The following is a 24,128-nucleotide window of genomic DNA, read 5'->3' on the forward strand; positions in this document are numbered from 1 at the left end:
TTTCCAATTGTTTTGTGCCTCAAGAAGCGTCCAGTCGATGCTGGGCCTGATTATAAACCTAAATTTAGGCTATGTGTAGATTATCGTGGTCTTAATTCCATTTCTCGCATGGATAGATATCCATTACCTAACATTCAAACCACACTGGATTCCCTTGGCAGCTGTAAATACTTTTCCGTGTGTGACTTAATGAGCGGGTATTGGCAGATAAAGGTGGCAAAAGAGGATAGACCCAAGACCGCATTCGTGACAGAGGAGGGACTTTACCAGTTTAAGCGGTTACCGTTTGGATTAAGTACAGCCCCTCTAACTTTTCAACGAGTTATGGACTCGGTATTAACAGGCCTAAAAGGTGTAGGTGCTCTCGTGTACCTCGATGATGTGCTAATTTATGGGCGAACCATTGAGGAGCATGCCAGTAGATTGAGGGAAGTATTTAATCGGTTGAGGGAGGCGAACTTGGTTTGCCAACCAGAGAAATGCGTATTTGCTCATAAGGAGGTACATTACTTGGGTCATGTTATCGGTTCCGATGGAGTGAGACCGGAAGCAGATAAGATTAGCGCCGTAGTGAACTATCCCGTTCCGCGCAACGTCAAGGACGTACGCTCATTTATAGGACTTTGTTCATTTTACAGACGCTTTGTTGGGGGATTTTCCAAATTAGCTAAACCACTAACTGATTTAACGCGTAAAGATAAAAAGTTTGAGTGGGGTGATCAGCAGCAAGAGGCTTTCCAGTCCTTAAAGCAGGCACTCACCACACCACCAGTTTTAGCGTTTCCACAATTTGATAAGCCATTTCTGGTTACAAGCGATGCAAGCTTGTATTGTATTGGCGGCATATTGAGTCAACAATATGAGGATGGAGAGAGGCCAGTGGCCTACTATTCTAAATCTATTTCCAAATCTGAACAAAATTATGGCGCAACTGAAAGGGAATTGCTTGCCGTGGTAATATTAACTAAGGTGTGGCGATGTTATCTTTACGGTAACAAGTTCACCTTAAGAACCGATTGTGCCGCAATAAAATGGATATTTTCGTTAAAGGACCCGAACAGTAGGCTTACTCGATGGGCTTTGAAACTATCCGAGTTTGACTTCGAAATTGAGCACAGGAAGGGTAACCTTAATCAGGCAGCTGATGCACTATCACGGATCAGAACTATCTGTAGACCTATATGGTCACGGGATGCTGTCCTGCAGGGACAGGGGACGGATATGTTTTGCAGGGAGGTCTCAAAGCAAATTAAGACTGGGGAAGAGAACAACTTTATCCATGACCTGGATGGGTTATTGTATCAAAAGTCCGATACCGGAAACCGACTTGTTGTACCGAGGGGAATGATAGCAAAAGTATTAGAGACACACCATGATTGTGTGTTTAGTGGTCACCAAGGTATCAAACGCACCCTAGATACAGTCAAAGCACGATATTATTGGCCAACCATAAACAAGGACGTCACAGAGTATGTTAGTCAGTGTCATTCATGTAACTTACGGAAACCTGGCAGGCGTTATACCGCACCCATGGGTATTTTTGATACTGTTAGAGTACCGATGCAATTAGTTAGTATGGACATTATTGGTCCACTTGTTGTGTCAAAATCAGGAAATCGGTATCTTTTATCTTTCATTGATTCTGCAACCCGTTGGGTAGAGGCCATAGCCATTCCGGATCAAACTGCAGAAACTGTAGCAAAAGCGTTTGTCACGAATATAATTGCTCATTTAGGGGTTCCAAAGTACCTATTAACTGATTGTGGATCTAATTTTCTTTCAAAATTGTTTAAAGAGGTATGTAAGTTATTGAAAATTTCTAAATTACAGACTACCGTGATGCATCCGATGAGTAACGGGTTATGTGAGCGTCAGCATCAAACCATAGCTGCCATGGTGTCTCATTATGTAAATAAAGATAGTAGAAACTGGGACACATTTATTCCTTACGTACTCATGGCACTGAGGAATGCCAAACATCCGGTGACAAAGAACACGCCATTTTATCTTATGTATGGTCGTGAGATGCGACTACCAGCTGACGACGACTACGATTTCTCAGGTGACAAGGGAACTCCAGTGGAGGAATTAGCTGATAAAATTCGGGAGGCTAACGAGCTAGCTGCAAAATATACTGAAGAGGCGCGGCTAAGAAACAAAGAGCACTATGATAAAAATACTCGGTTGATAACATTTACTGTAGGCGACTTTGTTTATGTTTATCATCCCGACATCAAAAAGGGCCCACAGTCTAAGTTCAAACGCTATTGGTCAGGACCTCACGAGGTGGTTGGACAGTTAAGTGAATTAGTTTACAAAATAGACATAAATGGACGGACAGTAAATCTACATGTTAATAGGTTAAAGAAGTGTCGGAACACTCAGCTGACCGATAAGGCACGCGCCGTGGCTGATAACGAGGTGGTACAGGCCACAGCTGTTCCAGCTGAGATAAGCGACGACGTCACGGGTGATGACGCGCCAGAGGCCGATGGTGTCGTACCCGGGGAGTTAAATTGGGTTGATGGACCGATTGTAGTAGAGGACAACTTCATTGATGACGTTGTCCATGAAATTGAACCGGTCGAATTTGAATCGGATGACAGCATGTACGAACCCCCGGATGATCACCGTGATGTTGATTGGGAACCACCCGTGGAACCTGTATTACCACCAGATGAGTTAGGAGGTCCCGCATATAACACAAGAGCGCGCGCTAGGCAATAGTCATGACAATAAACTATTAGGAAGTTTAAGTTGACAAAATTACTATTATATGTGTAATCTGGTCCGAGATATGACGACATTGTGGTAGAGAGGGTAATTATGTAGAGGAATGAATTATGAGGTCTCCTAAGAATTATGTCTCATATTAGTAAACATTAAATATATATATATATATATATATATATATATACTTTACTTTCCAGATATTTTTCAATATTATATATTAAAATTAGACACTCAACTGTATAGTGTTCACAATTGTTTGACCATAACATATCGATTTTATTGTATGATTTTGTGTTAGAAGAATGATGAGTTTTGTGCAATGATAATGGGACATTTTGAACCAACCATATTAGCGTGGGTAATAAGTTACCTTGTTTAGCGTATTTTGAAACATTTAACGTTTGTGTACAGGACATTACTCGATTATAAGTATTTTTTAAATTCTTACTATTAGCTGTAGACATCTTAATTTTACTCGTGTGTAGTGTGAACAAAGACCATTGCTTATAATATTAATTAGATAAATAAATGTAAGGTGAACACAGAGGTGGAGGGCAGTTAAAAATGGAAGAGAATTACTGAAAAATGATCATTCTTTACCATGAGTATCGAGTATGGAAATACTCACTCTATTCAGTTTACTTATGAAAATAACTTGCCTTTTTTTTACGTGATACTGAGTGTAAAGTCTAGTCAAATGGATGTAAATATATGCTCTGTTGGAGTCATGTGACCACAAATATGCCTCGCACATGGTCACATACCATTTCTTCATAAAGACATTATATTATGAATGTTTGAGTTAAAGGCACATACCTGGTGGTTCACAACTGGGGACAGCATGAGTGGCTTGGGCTCCGTGGGTGTTGCGCAGGTAGATCTGCTTCTGGTGGAGAATCTGGCAGTGTCACGTAGTCGTACTCCTGCGGTGGCTCTGAGGACGGAGGAGGCCGTCGGGGCGGGCTTGGAGCAGCTGATGAGCGTGCTGGAAATGGAACGCGCACGAACCTTGGAGCATGAGGAGCCCCAGCAGAAGTTGGTGCTGACCGCGGCCGACCACGGCCTATTCCAGGGATGGGCACCACCGGAAACGCTGAAGATGGAGCATTGCAGCGGATTACCGAGAGAGGGAGATACCCAGCTGCACCCGGAGGACTTGAGTTGGCTCTGGTTCCAGCTGCACATGGAGGACTCGGGTTGGCTCTGGTTCCAGCTGCACATGGAGGACTTGGGTTTGCTCTGATTCCCAGTGGATAGATGTATCGACGGACAGCCAAAGTCTCAGTGTCTAGTGATATGACTACGTGTACCCACTCCGGCTCAGTGTTCGGAGGTACGCGGGTGTAGCAATCTACGCCAAGCTCTACAAGAGGCATGATGACAGTCAAACACGGGCAAGGACTAGGAGCAACTGAGGACAAGTAGTGCTGGTTAGGGAGTGACTTGCGGAGGCGTTAGGAAGAGGGTTTGATAAGGCACCCACACTCGCTCAAAACCATGAGATACTCTAGTGCCTAACTGAAAATTCAAATATATATATGCGTTGATATTTATATATTTTGATGTGGTTATTTTAGTATTCATGAAATAGGGTTGCTGATGTACTTTGTATACGAAATAAAATGGTGTACCCTTATGTTACTATATTAATGCGGTAGAGGTAATATGTATGGACATGAAACCATTTTGTACACACTTTATTAATTGCCAATGATTAACCTTAATTTTAAACTTTTTGCTTTTGAAAATATATTAATATATATATATACAAATAAATTTAATGTAATTGAAAATGTAAATAAACAAAATGTATCAATTATATTCTAAGATTTTATGCGTGAAATTTGGTATTTAGCATATATTATTTGTTGACTTTACTAGAATATAATCATGTTCTTGTAAAGCCTAGGCATCTTGCTTATTGCAGTATTGAGTCATTAATTAATTGTTGCTTATTTTGTGATGTAGCTAATATTAATTGTGTTGAAATAAATTACTTCATTAGACAGAGACTTGAGGGGACCGCCGGAAGGAGGTCGCTATCCAACTACTGATAACAACCCACTCGCGATAGACTGCGACCGACAGCTAATATACAACTGGTATTATACATCACCATACTAACAGGCTGTTATTGGAATTTAAAGTCTTGAAAATCAAACCCAAAGGGTATGATTTTCTCTTGCGGTGGTGCGAATGTGATGATGAGCAATGTATATTTATTAAGCAATGTATATTTATTAAATTCAGTCTAAGGGAACAATAATAAGTCAAAATAAATCTTTTATTAATTTTCAAAATTTATTGAAAGTTGTAAAAACATTTTATCTGTTGACACGCGCTCGTCTCGAGGAAGTGTACTTCCTGTGACGATGTCCCCCACTGTCCTGCAAACCCACAACCAATGAGAGCTTTCCTTTTCAAGGATACTCCATATATGGTAAATACAATTAATAAGTAACAGTAGAGGGGATAACTGTCACAGAACTCTTTTTATAATTTTTAGACAATCATTCCATCATCAACTTTCGAACTAGTAAGTAATTCCTCCCCCCTCTAGTCTCTCTCTCACTTTCTGGTTCACTTAGGTATTCTCTATCATGTAGTATTTCTATGTTAGTATTTAAGATTCTGGAAATTAAATAATAATTAATCCTTTTAGAGATGAACTTGCGTATCTAATTTAAGCATATGAACTTACTTGAGTGTAAATTTCTTGATTCAATTTAAAATGTAAAATTAAACTTGTGTGAAACTTTAACGTTTTATTTCTTCTTTGGTTTTATCCTATTAACTTAGTTAACCATGCTGGTCAGGCATAACAATACATAATAAGATATAGCTAGATTTCTTACATTACACGTATACCTCAATGTGTTATAAGGCGGGAATTTTTTTATTGACTTACGAAAAAATAAACACTAAAGTGCTGGTTACAGATTAAAAGATTAAGTATCGAAATAAAATATGGATTAATCAGTTGCAGTGTGTGCTCAGATTAAAAAATAAATTAACACAAATAAAAAAAGTGGGTTTCAATCTCATGCTATTTTGTTTGCTATCACAATCACATAATACAAGGGCATTAGCAGACATAAAGTGTTCTAGTCATAGGGAACTGAAGGTACTGATAAGTAACACAAAATAGTTGGTCAAATATAAAATTGAAATAATATTGTAAAATAAAAATGAAATGAATTAATAATTAAAAACAATATGGCAATATAAAAAAGTGATCACTTTGGTGAAGACGATAAGTGTTAGCATCGACTTTTTAACATCTAATCCCAGGGCAATCACCTACCAAACCACTAGTTACTCGATATTCACAAACGATGGCGAAGATAGTTTTAAACAAACATAAACAAACAATAAACTATCGATTTAAATGGTTTTTAACTTAAAATGACCAATGGGTGCTGCTAGCTTCACACCAGCAGTGCCCACTTTTTTTCTAATTCTAAAGAAACTAAGGCCAAACAAACAACGAAAATAGCTAAACAAACCTAAACAAACAAAAAACTATCGATTTCAATGGTTTTTAACTTAAAATGACCAATGGGCGCTGCTACCTTCACACCAGCAGTGCCCACTTTTTTTCTAATTCTAAACCAAATAAGGCCAAACAAACAACGAAAATAGCTAAACAAACCTAAACAAACGATAAACAATCGATTTCAATGGTTTTTAGCTCAAAACGACGAATGGGCACTGCTAGCTTCACACTAGCAGCGACCACTTTTTTCCTAATTCTAAAGCAACTAAGGCCAAACAAACTAAGAAAATAGCTAGACAAACGATAAACAATCAATTTCAATGGTTTTTAGCTCAAAACGACGAATGGGCGCTGTTAGCTTCACACTAGCAGCGACCACTTTTTTCCTAATTCTAAAGCAACTAAGGCCAAACAAACGACAAAAATAGCTAAACAAACCTAAACAATCGATTTCAATTGTTTTTAGCTTAAAACGACGAATGAAAAAACTAAAACTAAAAAACTAAAACTTAAAACCCACTTTATTTTTCGTTTTTAAAAGCAACTAAGGCCAAACAAACGTCAAAAATAGCTAAACAAACGATAAACAAACGATTTAGGTTATTTTGAAGTTTATTTTAAATATGGGCGCTGCCAGCTTCACATACCTAAGTTATAGTCTTATTGGTACCAAAGATTGTGTGTTTTATCGTCCTCTACTAAACTCACTAAAAAAGTCACTGAATGTTTGCTTGATCAACAGGCCAGACACCCTGTGTAATTATTTGTGTGTACGTTACTTTATGAGAATGCCCACCCCTCAATTATGTTGTACTGAGTATGGCTTTTGACACAGAACGGCGCAATGGTTGAAATGCCTTGCGGTCATGGTGGGAATGTCAAAATGACTGGAGGTACGATCATCGAAATGGACTTCGCCTCCTGCGTTCGCGGAACTATTGTGAACATCTCACCGGCGTCATCGTCACTTGGGATGATTTGCCTAGAGACACTAGTTCAAAATCTTTTAACTGACATAACCTAAAATAAAATAATCCAACCCACAGACCTCAACTGTTTTGTTGTGTATATTATAGATCTGCTAATTGTTTTGTTGGTTTGTTGCAGACCGACAAGAGGACTGGTAAGCCCAAAATCTGGATGTACAATGACAAAGCTACAGGAAGACCTAAGGGAGAAGCCACTGTTACGTACGACGACGCCAACGCTGCTAAGTCTGCCATCAGCTGGTTTGATGGTGAGAGAAATTAAGTTTAAAAATATATGATAACATAATCAAAATAACACAGAGTAGCATGTACAATCTTAAGCGTATTATGTCAGCGAAATGAAATTATGTGACCAAATTACTTATCGCTTCATTTTTATCACGCTAAGAATTCATTTAATATTACTGTATATAATTTATTTAAATGCTTCCCCCATCAATCAATATTAAAAGAACTTAAAAACTAAGTAGTTTTGATGAAAAAACTGCATTTTTATGACAATCAAAATTTAAGTACAATTCCAGGTCTTTACGGTTGAATGGACACCTAGAGTATTTCAGGCATTATTAACCCAGCAGCTGTCCGCTGATGTTGAACAATTTTACAGGTACCTTTGATTTTATAGAATTGGTATAGGAAGTGATTTGTTGGATTGTTCCAGGTAAGGAATTCAATGGAAGCACCATCAAGGTACAGATGGCTACCAAAAGGGACAATTGGAGTGCTGGCCGTGGCGGTGGTAGAGGTGGAGGTGGCAGTATGGGTGGTGGTGGACCACCTGGACGGGGAGGTGGAGGACGAGGTGGAGGCAGGGGCGGAGGCTTTAGAGACGGAGGAGATAGAGATGGCGGTGGACGCGGCGGCGGAGGTGGTGGAGGTAAGTTAGTAGAGTGACGAAAAATTTACCTTTCCAAATATTCATGGCTCTAAGTAAAACCTAACAGCTATGTCGCTTTAAAAAAAACCATTGACTGTACTTTTAATAAAAGATTGTGTTAGGTGAAATACCGGACAATTATGTATAGTGTAAAAAAAGGCTTATAAGTTATCCTGCTCTTTCTTTTTTAAATTACTGTCCTCTAGAAAATTTCTTATTTAACAGTCAAATTGTTATTTTAAAATCAACAGTTTTGATGTTTGTGCATGATGGGTTGCCTACATGTTATGATATTTTTTAGCCTACCTAGGAATATTCAGTATTTTTAAAATACGGATTTCCAAATATTAAAAATCTACATATCAATCTACGTTGTGAGTGGTGAAACTTGTTAATGTAACATACATTGCTAATAAAAACTACAGAAGTCATCTTCTCGGCAGAAGGTAATGAGATGGTATTTTCCTAGGATTCGGGAGTCGAGAGGGAGACTGGAAGTGCCCCAACCCTGACTGCAACAATACCAACTTTGCATGGAGACAACAATGCAACCGCTGCAACACTGACAAGCCAGGTGGTGGCGGTGGGGACGGAGGTAAGTGTCACTTGACGTTTCTATGAGAAAAAATATGTCACCAACAATGACTTATTTAACTCACCCATAATTTCTTAGGTGTTGAATTACGCTAGTGTTGCTGTGGCACAGATATCAGTGTTAAGGAAAATATGTTTTTATTTCACTTGCTGGTCATATTTGTTTAATAAAATTTTGAGATACCGTAATCAATTGTGGGAAACGATAGAGAAAACACAAGCACAGATTTTTTATGAGTGAAAGTGCTAGTCCCGCTACTAGCTTGCGGTTCCAAACATAACAAACCTAGGAGAAGAAATAATGGGGAATTTTGTACTTTCAAAAGGTTTATTTTGTGTAGTGGAATTGCCAACTACAGTATCCCAGCAGCAATTAGGTGTCAGCTGAATTTTGTTGTAAGATTCCATAAGTGTTATGTATTGTAAGTTTATATATAAAATCTTACTAATATTATAAATGTGAAAGTTTGTGTGTTTGTTTGTTTGAAGTTCAATCACGCATTAACTACTGGACGGATTGGGCTGAAATTTTGCATGATGATACCTCATATTCCCGATTAACATATAGGCATATTCTTATGTCAAAAACCCTTTCGGGCTCCGCCCCAGTGGCTCTGTAGTTCCCCATGTTAACCTTATGAGTATTCATATTTAAAGGGAATTAAAGAATTTAGTCAGCTGTTTCAACTAAAAAAGTTGGTTCTATGATATGGAAAGTATTAAAAAGTTATGAGATTTACCAACAGGGTGCAGCACTATTATTTTTTTGCATTTATGAAAACAGCTTATTTGAACTAAGTAGCAACAAAAAACAGTGATTGGCAATGAGAACTGTCAAAGTAGGATTGTTTACTGTTATGTTTATGTTTTTAATTGCATGAATAATTTGTGATGTTTTGCAAAGTTTTAATTATTTATTTTTCTCTATTGTTTAGGTGCAGTGGTAGTAATGGCTATGGTAGATGTGTAATACTATAGTATAGCGTAAATTTTATTATAGTAAACAATTTTGTTCAAATGTGTCCTACCCCATTGCAAAAGCTAAGTTAGAGTATAACACTGCAATAAACATTTTGCACTTATATGCCAACCCCGTACGAAGGACGGGTACTCAGCTAGTAGTTAAATAAATGCAAGTTGAAAAATGAGCCTTTTTTGTCACTAGTTTATTTACATAAATTGAATCACATTTTTGAACTAACAGATGATTAAATTATTAAATGCATAGCATTTTAAACATAGAGATTCAACAGTTTCTTCCCCACTAAATTTGATTCATAAGTCCAGTCTTTTTCGTTGCTTTCTTGTTCTGGCTGATTTGCGAGGAACATCTGTTGAAGCATTGTCATCTGTTTGAGGATTATTATGTTCACTGGGTTGAAGCCTGATTTCTGCATTTTTAAGTTGATCATTATTATCTTCTCTGCGTTGGAGCCTGATTTCTGTATTTTCCAGATCATTGTCCTTGAATGTCACGTTCTGTTGTTGCCAACTGGTATTTTCTTTAGGAGATGAGCTAGAGTGTGTATTGTCCGTTGTTTCTGGCACTTCTGTTGTTTCTGGCACTGATGTTCTCTTCAACTGATCGATGTGTCTCTTGCCAATGTCACTGTTGTCCAGTTTGACTTTGTAGTGCAGAGCTCCAAGTTGAAAAATAACTTTTCCAAACTTCCAGCCGTCTAAGGGACGTACTAATATTCTCTCCCCCACTTTAAATGAGCGACTTGTTGAAAACCTGGATGTAATGATGTGTTTTTCTTAGGTGGTTTGAGAGCATCTAGTTTTGTTCTGATCTTTCGATTCAAATACAGTTCAGGCGGTGATTGTCTGCATTGTAGAGGTACAGCTCGGTAGCGAAACAGTATATCTTGAATTTGTGATTTAATATTCTTTTGAGGATCTTCAGCACAATTTTTCAACGATGTTTTTAACGTTTGCACATAGCGTTCCGCTAACCCATTGGTTGCTGGTTGTCCTGGGGCAATAAATTTTTGAAATATGCCTCTTTGTCGGCAAAAGTCTGTAAATTCTTGGCTAGTAAAAATGATGGCATTATCAGAAACTAGTACAGCAGGATATCCATGTGTAGAGAAGATATCATTTAGAAATTCTATTGTCGTAGCTGTGGATGGTGCGCTTTTGGTTATTCGAACCTCAGGCCATTTAGATATAGCTAGGCGTATCCAACATCACTCCTGATGTAAGAAAGATTGTAGCTGATGATTTTAACACGTTTTTCGCTTCTGTTGGATATAACCTTGCCAGTTCAATAAATAGCAGCGGTCCGCCGATCATCAACGACGCAGATTACAGGCAGGACACTGTGCTTACACTCCAGACAGTGACTGAACTCGACGTTATCAGACATGTCTACTCGTTACGTGGTGGGTCTGCTCCCGGTTTTGATGGTGTCTCGGCTGATGTTCTCAAAGAAAATGTAAATTCACTCTCTAAACCATTATTGCATATCATAAACTTAAGTTTGGCTAGTGGAATATTTCCGGACAAGTTTAAATTGGCAAAAGTTTTTCCTTTATACAAATCAAACTCCCACAAAGACAAAAATAATTTCAGACCAATATCTTTATTGAGTGCATTCTCTAAGGTGCTTGAAAAAATAGTTAAGGAACAAATGGTGGATTACTTGAACCAGAATCAGATCCTAGCAGACTGTCAATATGGGTTCAGAAAAGATAAAAATGTTACAGATGTTCTTTTTCATATCAACAAAGAAATTTTTAATGCTCTATCTGAAAACTTGCGCTCAGTATTAATTTTTTTAGATCTCAAAAAAGCTTTTGATAGTGTAGACAGGAAGCACCTAATTTCAAAATTATCTGCTATAGGTGTAGGGGGGAACGCTCTCTCATGGTTCGAAAGCTACCTCAGAGATAGGCGGCAATTCGTATACATTGATGGAGTCAATAGCAATGAGGTGCCTGTTGACTATGGGGTGATTCAGGGGAGTACCCTTGGGCCTATTTTATTCCTAATATATATAAATAATATTTCTAAATTACCAATTTTTGGAAAAATGTTTCTTTTTGCAGATGACACATTGATTTATGTTAAGGATAAGACATGGGAAGGTGTGAAAAGTAAAGCTCAATCAGATCTCAAATTAGTAAAAAAATGGCTCGACCAAAATGTACTATCTCTTAATGTTTCCAAAACAAAATTCATGCCTATTTCTCTCGCGTCAACAGCTGACTATAACCTAACCAATTTGATCTTGCACAGTTGTCTCAACCAATTCAATAACAGTTGTTCGTGCGATACCGTAGAGAGAGTTAACTCATATAAATATTTAGGAATAATTTTTGACTCACATATGAAATGGATAGAGCATATTAATTTCTTGCAAAATAAAACTAGAAAACTTATTTTTGCATTTAGACAGTTAAGTGATGTTCTCAGTTTTAAAGAAATTAAATCAACATAATTACCATAATTACCATCCTCTTGACCGATGACCATTTCTGGATAGGTCGCGTCAGTAATGATACAAATATCATAAAACTTACAAATAAAAAATACTTCAACATATAAATAAATAAATTAACTTGAGTGTCAGGCGGCATAAAAAATATTAAAAAACTAACTGGGCTTTGAAGTAATCCTCCAAGGAATAAAAACTCTGTTGGCAACACCACGACTTTAACTTCTTTTTGAACAGTTTCGGCTCCAGGTTCTTAATGTTCTCAGGCAGTCTATTAAACATCTTACAAGCCAGTAGTGGGAAACTGTCCTTCACTTTAGAAGTGCGGCATCTGGGAATAGAGATCAGGTCGTTGTTTCTCAGATTGTGACCGTGAAGCTGCCCTCTCATTTGAAAATCAGCTAAATTTTCTTTTACGTAGAGAAGGGAGCTCAACACGTAGTTCCCATAGACTGTCAGGATGCCAAGCTCTTGAAATAAAGGTTTGCAGTGTTGCCTATACTCAGCTCCTGTCATAATCCTCAAAACCATCTTCTGGTACAGAAGTACTCTCTCACATGCTGCAGAGTGCCCCCACAACAGCAGTCCATAGGAGATGTGTGTATGGAACAGGGAGTGATAGATGACGACAAGATACTGCAAAGTTACCAAATTTTTCAGTTTTCTGATCAGGGAGATTACTCTTGACAGTTTCTTGCACACAACGCTGACATGATCATTCCAAGAGAGCTTGCTGTCTAGATAGAATCCAAGCAGTTTCACTGGCTGATTTTCTACTTCAACTCCCGCGAGGGAGCAGATGAGCTGTTGAGTCTTGTCTTTGTTTAGACTTAGTTTGTTACGCTCGAACCATGTACTGGCTTTACTGAGGTCGATTTCAGCCCCCTGGAGCAGCATCTGAATGTCATTGTTGCGAGAAATTATTGTTGTGTCATCAGCAAATAAAAGGCAGTTAATATCATTTCCAAGGTCATTTATCATGACAAGAAAGAACAGGGGGCCAAGTACTGAGCCCTGTGGGACACCATGCTCAATTAGCTTTTTACTAGAGCTAACTCCCTTCACTGTGACAAATTGTTGCCTGTTCTCAAGGTAAGACCTGAGTGTAGCAAAGACTGTGCCTCTTATGCCATAATGATGGAGTTTATCTAGCAGGATTTTGTGAGAAACACAGTCAAATGCTTTACTCAAGTCGCACAGGGTGAGTGCAACCGCTTCACCACCTTCAAAAGCCTCATAGACGCAGCTCACCACATCTTTAACTGCTGTTGAAGTAGATCTTCCTGATCTGAAACCATGTTGTTTGTCTGAGAAGATAAAATTTTGTTCAAAAAAGTCTGTTAGTTGGATCTTGATTACGGTTTCGACTACTTTGCTCAGAATGGGAGTGATGGATATAGGCCTATAGCTATTTAAAAGTTGCGGGTCACCCTTTTTGTAGATTGGTACTGTCCGGGATATCTTGAGTTCATCGGGAAAAATACCTGTGGCTAAGCAATAGTTGACTACAGTAGCAAGAGGAGATGCAATGGTATCAATAATCTTAATTAATATTGTTGTAGTCATTCCATAGGCATCACCACTTCGCGAGTGCCGAAAGTTCTTTACAATTCTAGTTATTTCCTGCTGGTTAGTAGACCTCCATTTATCAAAAACTAGATTAGGTTGAGGTTGGACACTAGTGGCTGCTATACTTTCTGGAATGCCTTCAACAATCTCCTTAACAGCAGTAATAAAGAAAGAGTTTACCTGTTCAGGGCTGGCTGAGCATTCCACACTTGCCGTTTTCCTATGAGAGTTGACAAGACTCCAGGCTGCTTTGCAAGGGTTTGGGGCATTTTCAATAAATGCGATGTTGGCGGCCTTCTTTGCTGCATCTACCATATTTTGCATATGTACAGTCGGTTTTGTCTTATGGAATATTAGCTTGGGGAGGGGCGTACAGTTCACATCTCACAGGTCTGATTCTGGTTCAAAAGTCTATCCTAAAAGCTGGTTTCAAAAAGTGTAAAAGATACCCCTCAGATTTACTATTTCATGAAACTGGAATATTCCCCATTTCAAAATTGTTTATCAAAGATCTTCTAATTTTTATATTTAAAAACTTCAATTCAATTTTTACTTCCATAACCCACACTCATAATACAAGATATGCTAATAGAATTGGAATTTCTACTATTCAGCAGCATAAATCCTTTTCAAAAACAAATTGTTTCTACATAGCACATATTTTGTTCCGGAATTATTCCACTATGTATAAAGCAACTCAGTTATTTCATTCTCCTACATTAGGTGTATTCAAAAATCGAGTTAATAGATGGTTATTGGATATCAGCGATGAAGAGGCCGAGGCTCTTATCACTACTGATAACAGGAGACCTGCCACTGTCTGACAGCACTGAACGGACAGGGCCTCTGCAAACTCTTGCAACCAACAAAATTCTTTTCCATTTTATTTATTGGCTTCCCCTTAAACAACTCTGTTAGTAAAAATTAAATTAATATTTACTCCATTTTTTTATATAATCTTTAAACTTATCTTTATCTTTACACGTTCCCATAGCACATAGTACATTTTTATTATTTATTCTTCAACTTTTTCTTCAATTTCAAATTAGCTCAAAAAAAAAATATATATATATATAATTTTTAACAACTCGAGTCTACGCACAGACCACTGAGGTCCATGTAGACTCATTTCCATTATCTATTACATTAGTTATTATTCAACCCGGAGCAAACATATTCAACTAGTATTTAAGTTTTTTACTATTATAACTTTATAAATTTAATTTTACTAGAATTAGTTTACGTAATAAATTTACTCTATAATGCTTCAAGACTATATATATTTGTATTTTATTTTTTTGAAAAATTGTAAATTTTTTATATATTGTGGAAATAAAACTGATTTGATTTGATTTGAGCATCAATCGCTACTAGGAAATGGTGTCCATTAAATGGTCTGTAGTCCATGTGAACTCTTTCAGTTTTCCTTAGGGATTCCCAAGGGTGAAAACTTTTGTTGGCTTTTTTGACTGTAAAGCGCAAGTTGCTGCACATGATCAAACTTTATTTTCAATGTCTTTGTCGATTCCGGGCCAATAACAGTGGAGTCTTGCGAGTCGTTTCATTCTTACCATTCCTATGTGTGTTGCATGAAGCTCTTCTAAAACATGAGAGCGTAGTGATTTTGGAATGTAGACACGTTCTCCTCTGAATACAATTCATTGATTGGTTGAGTAGATTGGATCATTTGCACCTTCTTTTATTTGTTTCATAAGATCTTTCATTCCTGGATCCTACACAGTTTCTTTTGAAATTGAATCACTCGTGATGTTGATTTATGAGATTTGAAGGATTGAATTCTGTTATATTTCATCTTCTTTATTCAGTGCTGTGTCGATACCACGATGTTCCGTTGTTTGAAAAGTCCTGGATAGAAAGTCTACATTTTGGTGTTGTTCTGCTTTCCGATGTTTGATGTTGTATTCAAATCCTCTGAGGAAAACTGCATAGCCTTAATGTCGACCAGCTGTCATTGGAGGGACATTCTTTGGGTGAAATTTTCGGGAGTGTTGCACGATGTCCAAGTGCCACGACGTCCAAAGATATTATTCAGTGCCACGGCGTACAAAATTTTTTTGAGTTGTTGCACGACATCCAATATGAATTATTTGACTGTTGCACGACGTCCAAGTGCCACGACGTCCAAAAGTACAGTAACTGCCAAAAATATAGTCTTTCTACAAGCTTTGGACGTCATGAAATTAGACGTCGTGAAACAGCAAACTATTAATTGTAAAAAAAAGTATCATTTGCATCACGTCCAAAGCCTCTGCCAGTTGCACGACGTCCAAGTGTCACGACGTCCAATAAATATTTGACTGTTGCACGACGTCCAAGTGAGTAAGATAAGTAAGAACATACTCAGAACCAGCAAGAGAATTTACTTCCATCGGTCCAACCAAGTCAGAGTGTACCAATTCTAGCAGTTCACTATTGTTACTGCTACTTGGTTGGAAAGGTATTCGGTGGCTTTTGCCAAGTACACATGATTCACAAGGATTATCATGCTTTTTATCAGAAAGATTTATTCCATGCACCAAGCCATTTGACAATTTTGTCAGATCATCATAGTTCAGGTGAGCCATACGTTTATGCCACAGGTGAGCCATACGTTTATGCCACAGGTGAGCTATACGTTTATGCCACAGGTGAGCCATACGTTTATGCCACAGGTGAGCCATACGTTTATGCCACAGGTGAGCCATACGTTTATGCCAGAGAATTTGATCATTGCATTTTGCAGTCATGGCTGTGCCTGAAGAGGGTTGAACGTCTAATTTAAACAAGTTGTTGACCTTAGAAGCTGTGGCAATTACTTCATTGTCACTATTGAAAATCTGAGCTCCTTCGTTGTCAAAAATCACAGTGTTCCCTTTGCTCACAATTTGACTGACAGACAGTAAATTTTCATTCAACTGAGGAACATAATATACATTTTGAACTTTAACATCTGATGAAGTACCTGAAATATTTCCAGAAAGGTTTGTATCTCCAATTGTGTCACTTACCATAGTGGAATTATTGGCGGTTGTAATACTCAATTTTGGAGATTTCCTTTTATTTTCAAGTATCACACTGTCAACACATACATGAGCACTAGCCCCTAAATCTAGATACCAATCACTACTTACATCTTTTTGCATTGAGAAGGCAGCAAAGAGTGAATTGTCCTGTTTAGACTTACAACTGTCTCTTTCATTTCTGGTGCTGATGTTCCTGGATTCGTCACAGTTCCTTGATATGTGACCATAACTGTTGCATTGGAAACATCGAGGACCCTTGTAACATTTGCCATCTTGTCGTTGCTTGTCTTCGGTGGGTTTCTTTTGGCTTGAAGTGTTGTGTCTGTGGCTGTTCTGAAAACTTGGTTTTGAATTTTCTCTTCGACCATAACCGTACATCGCAATGCATTTGGAAGATTCATTTTCCACGGATACATCTTGAAGTAGGCTAGTTTAATTTTGATTGATTCAGCCGTTATCTTGACACCAGAACTTTCAATACCCATGATCATTGGTTGGAATTGATCCGGTAGTCCAGCAAGTAAAATTGTTCCTACCCACTCATCATCCACATGTTAGTTAGCTTGTGGGCCGTTGATACGATTTGATTAACATAATCTTCTATGGACTTAAAATTTTCTAACCTTGTTGTTGTTAAAAATCGCAGCAAACCAACTCTGTCAGGGGTCAAACCCCTGTCAGAAAATGCCTTTTCTAAATTTTCCCAGGCTTTCTTGGCTGTTTCTGCTGATTGAACATGGACATAATTAACTGAATCAATTAGCAAGATAATTTTAGATTTACATTTTGTCACTTTCTTTCTATCTTCTTCAGTTCCCAAAATACAGTCCCAGAGCTCACAATCTTCCAAATATGCTTGAACGGCAACTTTCCATTTATCATAGTTTTCACGGCCTTTCAATTTCTCTATTGAGGGAGGTTGATACATTTGAAAAGTTGGTGAACTTGGACAAAATAATCAGAGAAATTAAAATTCAGTAAACAGGAGGCCCATAACCTGATGTTGGTGAAATAGCAGAGTTGAGCTGCAGCAATTTCCCTGATTATATAAAATGATTTAGACAGTTAGTTAACATGAAACCAATGAAACTAATTTAATTATTGGGAATAAGATAGAATGCAAAATACAACAACTGAATGTAAACAGACTCAACTATAAACAAACTCATAACAATATAGAAATATAACAGTAGATAGTAATGTGCCAATCCTAAACCAAAAAAGGAAGACTTCAATAATTTAATGAAATTTGTTGTTTTTCAATACTAATATGTAAAATTTTTGCCTCTTTTCAGCCAATTTCTAACATTTTTCTAGAAAACGTATACAATTTTGATGAAATTTTCATGAATATATGAGACGTAGGAATTGGCTAACTCAGGAACTCGCTAACTCGGTCGTGTGTCGGAACTGGCTAACTCTGGAACTGGCTAACCGTCTCGGTCAGGAATTGGCTAACTCCAGAACCCGCTAACTCGATTTTGTCTCGCGGCGGAATTCGCTAACTCAGAAGTCGCTAACCCGGCCGCGCCCACTGCTCGGAGCGTTGCCAACCTTGTACGACAAAATAATCTTACACTGCCGTATTTCAAAATGTCAGTGTCTATAAAGATACAGTAAATGTTATTGTTTTTTGTTATCAATTCCACTTTTAACAGATAACTAGCCCAAAGTAATTAAAAGACAATATAAAAATAATGAAAAGGGGGTTTTATATTAAACTGTACAATGGCCAGTTAAATGTTTATGATTTCGATCTTAAATATAAATGCCATCAGTATAAAAGAAAATAATAGAATATGAAAAATATTTAAAATTTAGTTTAATTGGTAATAAGTAATTTAACCACTGCGAAATTAAGCTAAAATACACGCAAGTTCTTAAACACGGAAAACAGATTTAATTGTAATGTAATAAATCAAAACCATTAATTAATACAGTCATCAACCATCGTAACTTTCATAACTAATTCATAGATTTTAAATTAAATGTTTGTCATTGAACCGGCCAACTAACGTGTACAAATATGATGACATAGACTAAGTTTTTATCTAGGCCTAATAGTTTGAACCAAAGCATTGTAGGCCTACTAGTAAATAGTTGCCTAATTCTAGAATGTGTTGAATTTTTTAGCAATAATGTTACATGTTTTAAAACAGTTTTTAGATTGTACACCTAATCACCACTAGTAAAAAACAGAAGATATAATATTCATATAATAAAACGTGACAGGGTTATTTTAATTCACGATTCTTAATAAACGAATTGACGGATTTTCCTGATTTGGGTGTTGGGTTTCCTTTATATTGCTTTCACAATCGATATAAACTATGCCAAGCCATTGCTCGGTTCACCGTTCCCCGGTACTGAGCTCCACAATAGACAATAGCTTTGTTTTTGGATAAGATCAAGTATGTTTAGCTATGGCCACCATTCATAAGAATTGTAACAAACAAGAACGCCTGGGCCCATTTAGAACCAGCCTGGAGAAAAACTCCAGACTTTTAAAAAGTAGGCCTACTGAAAGACGTAAAATTAATGTTAATTGATTCAACAAAATTAAGAGGATGACCCGGGTTCTACACTAATAGCCTACGATAAAAGAAATTTACAAGTTGTATTTATGCATAGACTAACTTTTAATGCAATCCATGAATACATTAGGCCTACCACTTTATATTGTATTGATAAATATTTATTTAAATTCAATAGCTCTATTTAAAAATACATTACCACTACAATGTAATTCTGTAATGACGTTTAACGTGTATATTTTATTATGATTTATGATTTAAGGTTACTCCAAGCCCAGTATATAAAATATGAACTCAATAATTTTATTTGCAGAAGTTCACAAAATGGTATTTATTCGAATAAAAGAAACAAATGGCGGACTACGAAAATAGATATTGCATAACATGTAATAGATCCAAATTAAATGTTCATTTTTATCTTTTTACATACCAATAAGCTACTATTTAAGTAAGAAACCCACATATAAAACATACTCCCTTATATTAGTACATTTCTCATCCTTATGGATCATCTGAAGACAGTTGTATTGTTAGTTCTGCCCGGTGCACTGTCTTTAGAGGTCGTTTTTTGTTTACAATTGTTTCTTGTTTTCAGTACTTTAAAACCTCGTTTAACCAAATAAAACGTTCTAATCACAACTAATAACATGTCCCCTAGTTATATAACCAAACAGTAAAGAACAAATCATGAAGTTAACTATAAAATAATAGAAACACAATTTTGTCGACACTAGCGATCAGTGTCACCGGACATGAACTAGACACGAAAAACGAGCTACAAAGTTTACAATGGGATGTAAAGTTTACTTGTGTTGGTTAGTCTATGGTAAGATTATAATGCATTTTCCACCCTAATAATCATAAGAACTTCTCTGTGGTTAAACATAACCACAAGAATCAAAATCAAAATTATCATTATTATCATAATTAATTATCATTATCATTATGTATCAAAATTACACTGTTTCTTGTTATTGTTATTGATGTTAATTATTTACACTGTTTCTTGTTATTGTTACTTTTTTCACAATATTTTGTAACTGTTGCAATTCACTCAAACTGTCCACCACCACCACCAAACTTCTTACTCATTTATTGATGTTTTCTATTGTATATCTTGTTGCATGTAAATCTTGTCTAATGTATTATTTTGTAAAATGGTGATTGCCGTCGGAATGAATAAATAAATAAATAAACATACTTCTAAATATATTTATTTTATCGACTACGTTGATCTTACTCCTAATTAATCGTAGGATACGACATTATGGTACCGGTACGATCTAGGTACTACACTTTCGGCAACACTGGCCAAAAATATTCGTGCTTGGCTCCCATTGGACGGCCCGCGAGGCTTCTGATTGGGAGTTAGCGAGTTCCGCCGAGGGACCGAGTTAGCAACTTCCGTACGAGGACGGAATTCGCTAACCCGGCTCTAGAGCGGGTTAGCGGGTTCCGGAGTTAGCCAATTCCGAAACCGAACAAGTTAGCGAGTTCCTCTCATCGACCAAATTTGAAGATAGGGCGTTTAACATGGGGTTAGCGAGTTCCAGAGTTAGCCAATTCCGCGGACCCGAATATATCTATATTTTATATAAAACTGACTACAAAACAAAATGTTTTTAAAAACAAGTAAAACTTTAAAATATATTATTGAATAGTTTGTAAAAATTATACAAATTGAATTAAAACAGTTTCTTTCTCTTTGAATGTTTTAATTTCAGTAATTATTAAGTTTAAATCTTTTTTATTTAATTCTTTAATTGTTTTCTCATCAAATATACCAATAAATCTATGAGGCTAAAAAGATGAATTAATAATATTACTAGTTTATAAAAGTTTAATTGAAAAAAATACTGAAGAAAATATAAATTGACTAGTTGATTACTTATTTTATTGAAAAAGTTCTCTAGAAAAAATAAATTAATCATTAATTTGGGTATATTACTTATATTTTATAAAAACATATTTTCTAAGTAAAAATTATTCTTATTAAATAAAGGAATTTTTTTCCATCTAAATGGAAAGACAAAATGAAAATATATTATGTCCTTATTGTATTAAAAATATATATTCTAAAAACTATGCAAGACATTATAACTCAAAGAAATATTTAGAAAATAAAATCAAATTTGAAAATGAAGTTAATAATATAAAAATATGGTGTAAACAAAATTATATTAATGATTATAAAAACAAAAATCTAAATCAATTAAAAGAAATGAAAAAGTCATATGATCCAACAAACTATTCTTTATTTAAAGAAGAAAAATTAAAGGAAATTGCTAACAAACTATCTGTTAGAAATTATACAAATTTAGTAAGAAATGAACTGATTAAAAGACTAAATAAAATTAAACAAAATCCTAATAATTAGAATATAGATCATTGAAATTTATTCAAGATTTAGCTGTTAAAAATAATATTAAAATTGTAAATAAAACTAGAAAGGAATTGACTGAATTATTGACTGATCATCTTAAAAATAAACCAATTCCAAAAGAAAATATAATAAATATTCAAGAAGCTTCTTCATTAAAAGGTTATTTTCAAGAATATATTCTAACAAATTCAAATGATGGTTTGGATACATCTGATTATTTAGAATCACAAAGAAGTGAAATTCAAAAATTGTTTGAAAAACAAGAATTTGCAAATATAAAAGGACAATTAGCTTTAATATGTGAATATCAAAGAAAATTGGTTAGTGGTGAAAATCAAACCAGTACAATGTATTATGGTCTTAGGGGTTCAGATATCTTAAATATTAATGAATTTATAAATGATCAGTTTACAAAATTGATATTAAGAGAAAATTTGAATCAACCATCAAATGGTAGTGGTTGGTCATTAAGTGGATGTTTAGAATTAAATCTCAAATTGTATAAAGTTAATTCATTAAATGCTGGTACATATATTGAACTACCAAATAAAATCAAAAACAAGAAGTGTTGTATAAATTTTAAAAATAAAGATGAATATTGCTTCATTTATGCAATTAGATGTGCGATTGATAAATATAAAAATAGAAAATTAGATAATCCAGTTAGGGTTAAACAGTATCAGAGTTATATAAATGATGAAATTTTTAAAGGTTTATCCAATAACATTAAAAGATATAAAATTATTTGAAAAAAGATCATTTGATCCTAAATATAACTATCTGTCCATGTCAATTAATGTTTATAGAATTGATGAAGATGTAAAGATTGTTCCATTACAAATATCTGAAAATTAAAATGCAAAATTAGACATTGATTTGTTGTATTCTAAAGATGGTGACAACTCACATTATATACTAACTAGCTGTAAACCGCGGGCTTTGCCCCGTTTAACTTCTTAATTTTCAAGATGATCTCGTTCGCATGGCTCAATCACGTCCTGGTAGAAGTTCGTTCGCTACGCTCACTCACCTTTAGGTTGGAGCTCGTTCGCTGCGCTCACTTGCCTTCAGGTTAGCTCGTTCGCTACGCTCACTTGCCTTCAGGTTAGCTCGTTCATTACGCTAACTCGCCTCCAGGTTGAAGTTCGTTCACTATGCTCACTCACCTTTTGGTTGAAAATTAGCTGTTGTCATTAATGTAAAAGAAATAATAGTGCTGCACCCTGTTGGTAATCCTTGTAACTTTAATGCTATTGAACATCATAGAACAGAACCAACTTGTTTAATTGAAACAGCTGTTGAGATTCATTAATCCCATTTAAATATGAGTACTCATAAGGTTAATATGGAAAACTCCAGAGCCACTGGGGCGGAGCCCGAGATTCCGATCAGAATAAAAACAGCTTAGTTTTCCTATTTAATGCCTAAAGAATCAGTGTACCAAATTTCAGCCTCCTAGGTAAATGGGAAGTGGGAGAATTAGTGATGAGTGAGTGAGTGAGTGAGTCAGTGAGGGCTTTGCCTTTTATATTATATACTAATACTAATAACTGATTTAAGTAAATTAGTTTCCAACCAAGTTTCAAAAAATGGTCATAAACTATATATTTGTAGACGATGTTTGACACATTTTTATAAAAATAGTGATTTGAATAATCATTTAATAATTTGTAAATCTCTTGTACCTTGTCGACCAATTATGCCATTTCCTGGTGAAACTGTTAAATTTAAAAATTATTATAAAAAACTCGAACATCCTTATGTAATTTATATGGATTTTGAAAGCATTCTGAAAAAGATTAATACTTGTGAAAATAATCAAAACAACTCATATACAAATAAAATTCAGAAACGTATACCTTATGGATTCACAATTTATTTAGTTTCTAGAGTGACTAATCAAATGTATAAACCAATTTGTTATAGAGCAAAAACAGATGAAGAGTAAAAAATGTACCAAATAAATTATTTGAAAACTTAGATGAGATTTCAAAGTATATCGCTAACAAATATAATTCAAAAAACAAAAAGCCTATGAGTTTAACTAAAAATGAAGAAATTGAATATCATAAAGCAAGTGTTTGTCATATTTGTGAAACTAGTGGTTTTGATAATGACACAAGACGAAAGGTAAGAGATCACTGTCATTTAACAGGAAAATTTAGAGGTGCAGCACATTCAAGTTGTAATTTAAATCTAAAACTTCCACAAAATATACTTGTGTTTTGTCAAAATAGTTCAAACTATGATACACATTTTTGTTTATTAAAGAATTAGCTAAAAAATATGGTAAAATTGATTTAATAGCAAATACTGATGAAAAATATATAAATTATTCAGGTAATTCAGGATATGGTTATGAATTTGAAGATGATAAACCTAGAAAATTTGTAAAATTCTCATTTGTAGATACGTTTAGATTTATGGCCTCATCAATTGACAAGTTAGCAAAAAATCTAAAAGAATTTAAACACTTGACTAAATTTATAAA

The 24,128-nt window shown here is 35.6% G+C and overlaps 1 protein-coding gene across 1 annotated transcript in view; it reads left to right on the forward strand.

The window, feature by feature from the left end:
• Positions 1–24,128, forward strand: part of LOC128994089 (RNA-binding protein cabeza-like) — an 89,491-nt gene that overhangs the window by 46,352 nt on the left and 19,011 nt on the right. Inside the window, exons 7-9 of the mRNA XM_054418340.1 lie at positions 7,337–7,466; positions 7,880–8,095; positions 8,565–8,690. Of these exons, the coding sequence (XP_054274315.1) occupies positions 7,337–7,466; positions 7,880–8,095; positions 8,565–8,690 (472 nt within the window). The remainder of the gene's footprint in view (positions 1–7,336; positions 7,467–7,879; positions 8,096–8,564; positions 8,691–24,128) is intronic.

The sequence above is a fragment of the Macrosteles quadrilineatus genome, unplaced genomic scaffold (assembly GCF_028750875.1).
Source record: "Macrosteles quadrilineatus isolate MER2022 unplaced genomic scaffold, UCM_ALF_1.0 Scaffold_1__1_contigs__length_201487025, whole genome shotgun sequence".
NCBI classification, from domain to species: domain Eukaryota; kingdom Metazoa; phylum Arthropoda; class Insecta; order Hemiptera; family Cicadellidae; genus Macrosteles; species Macrosteles quadrilineatus.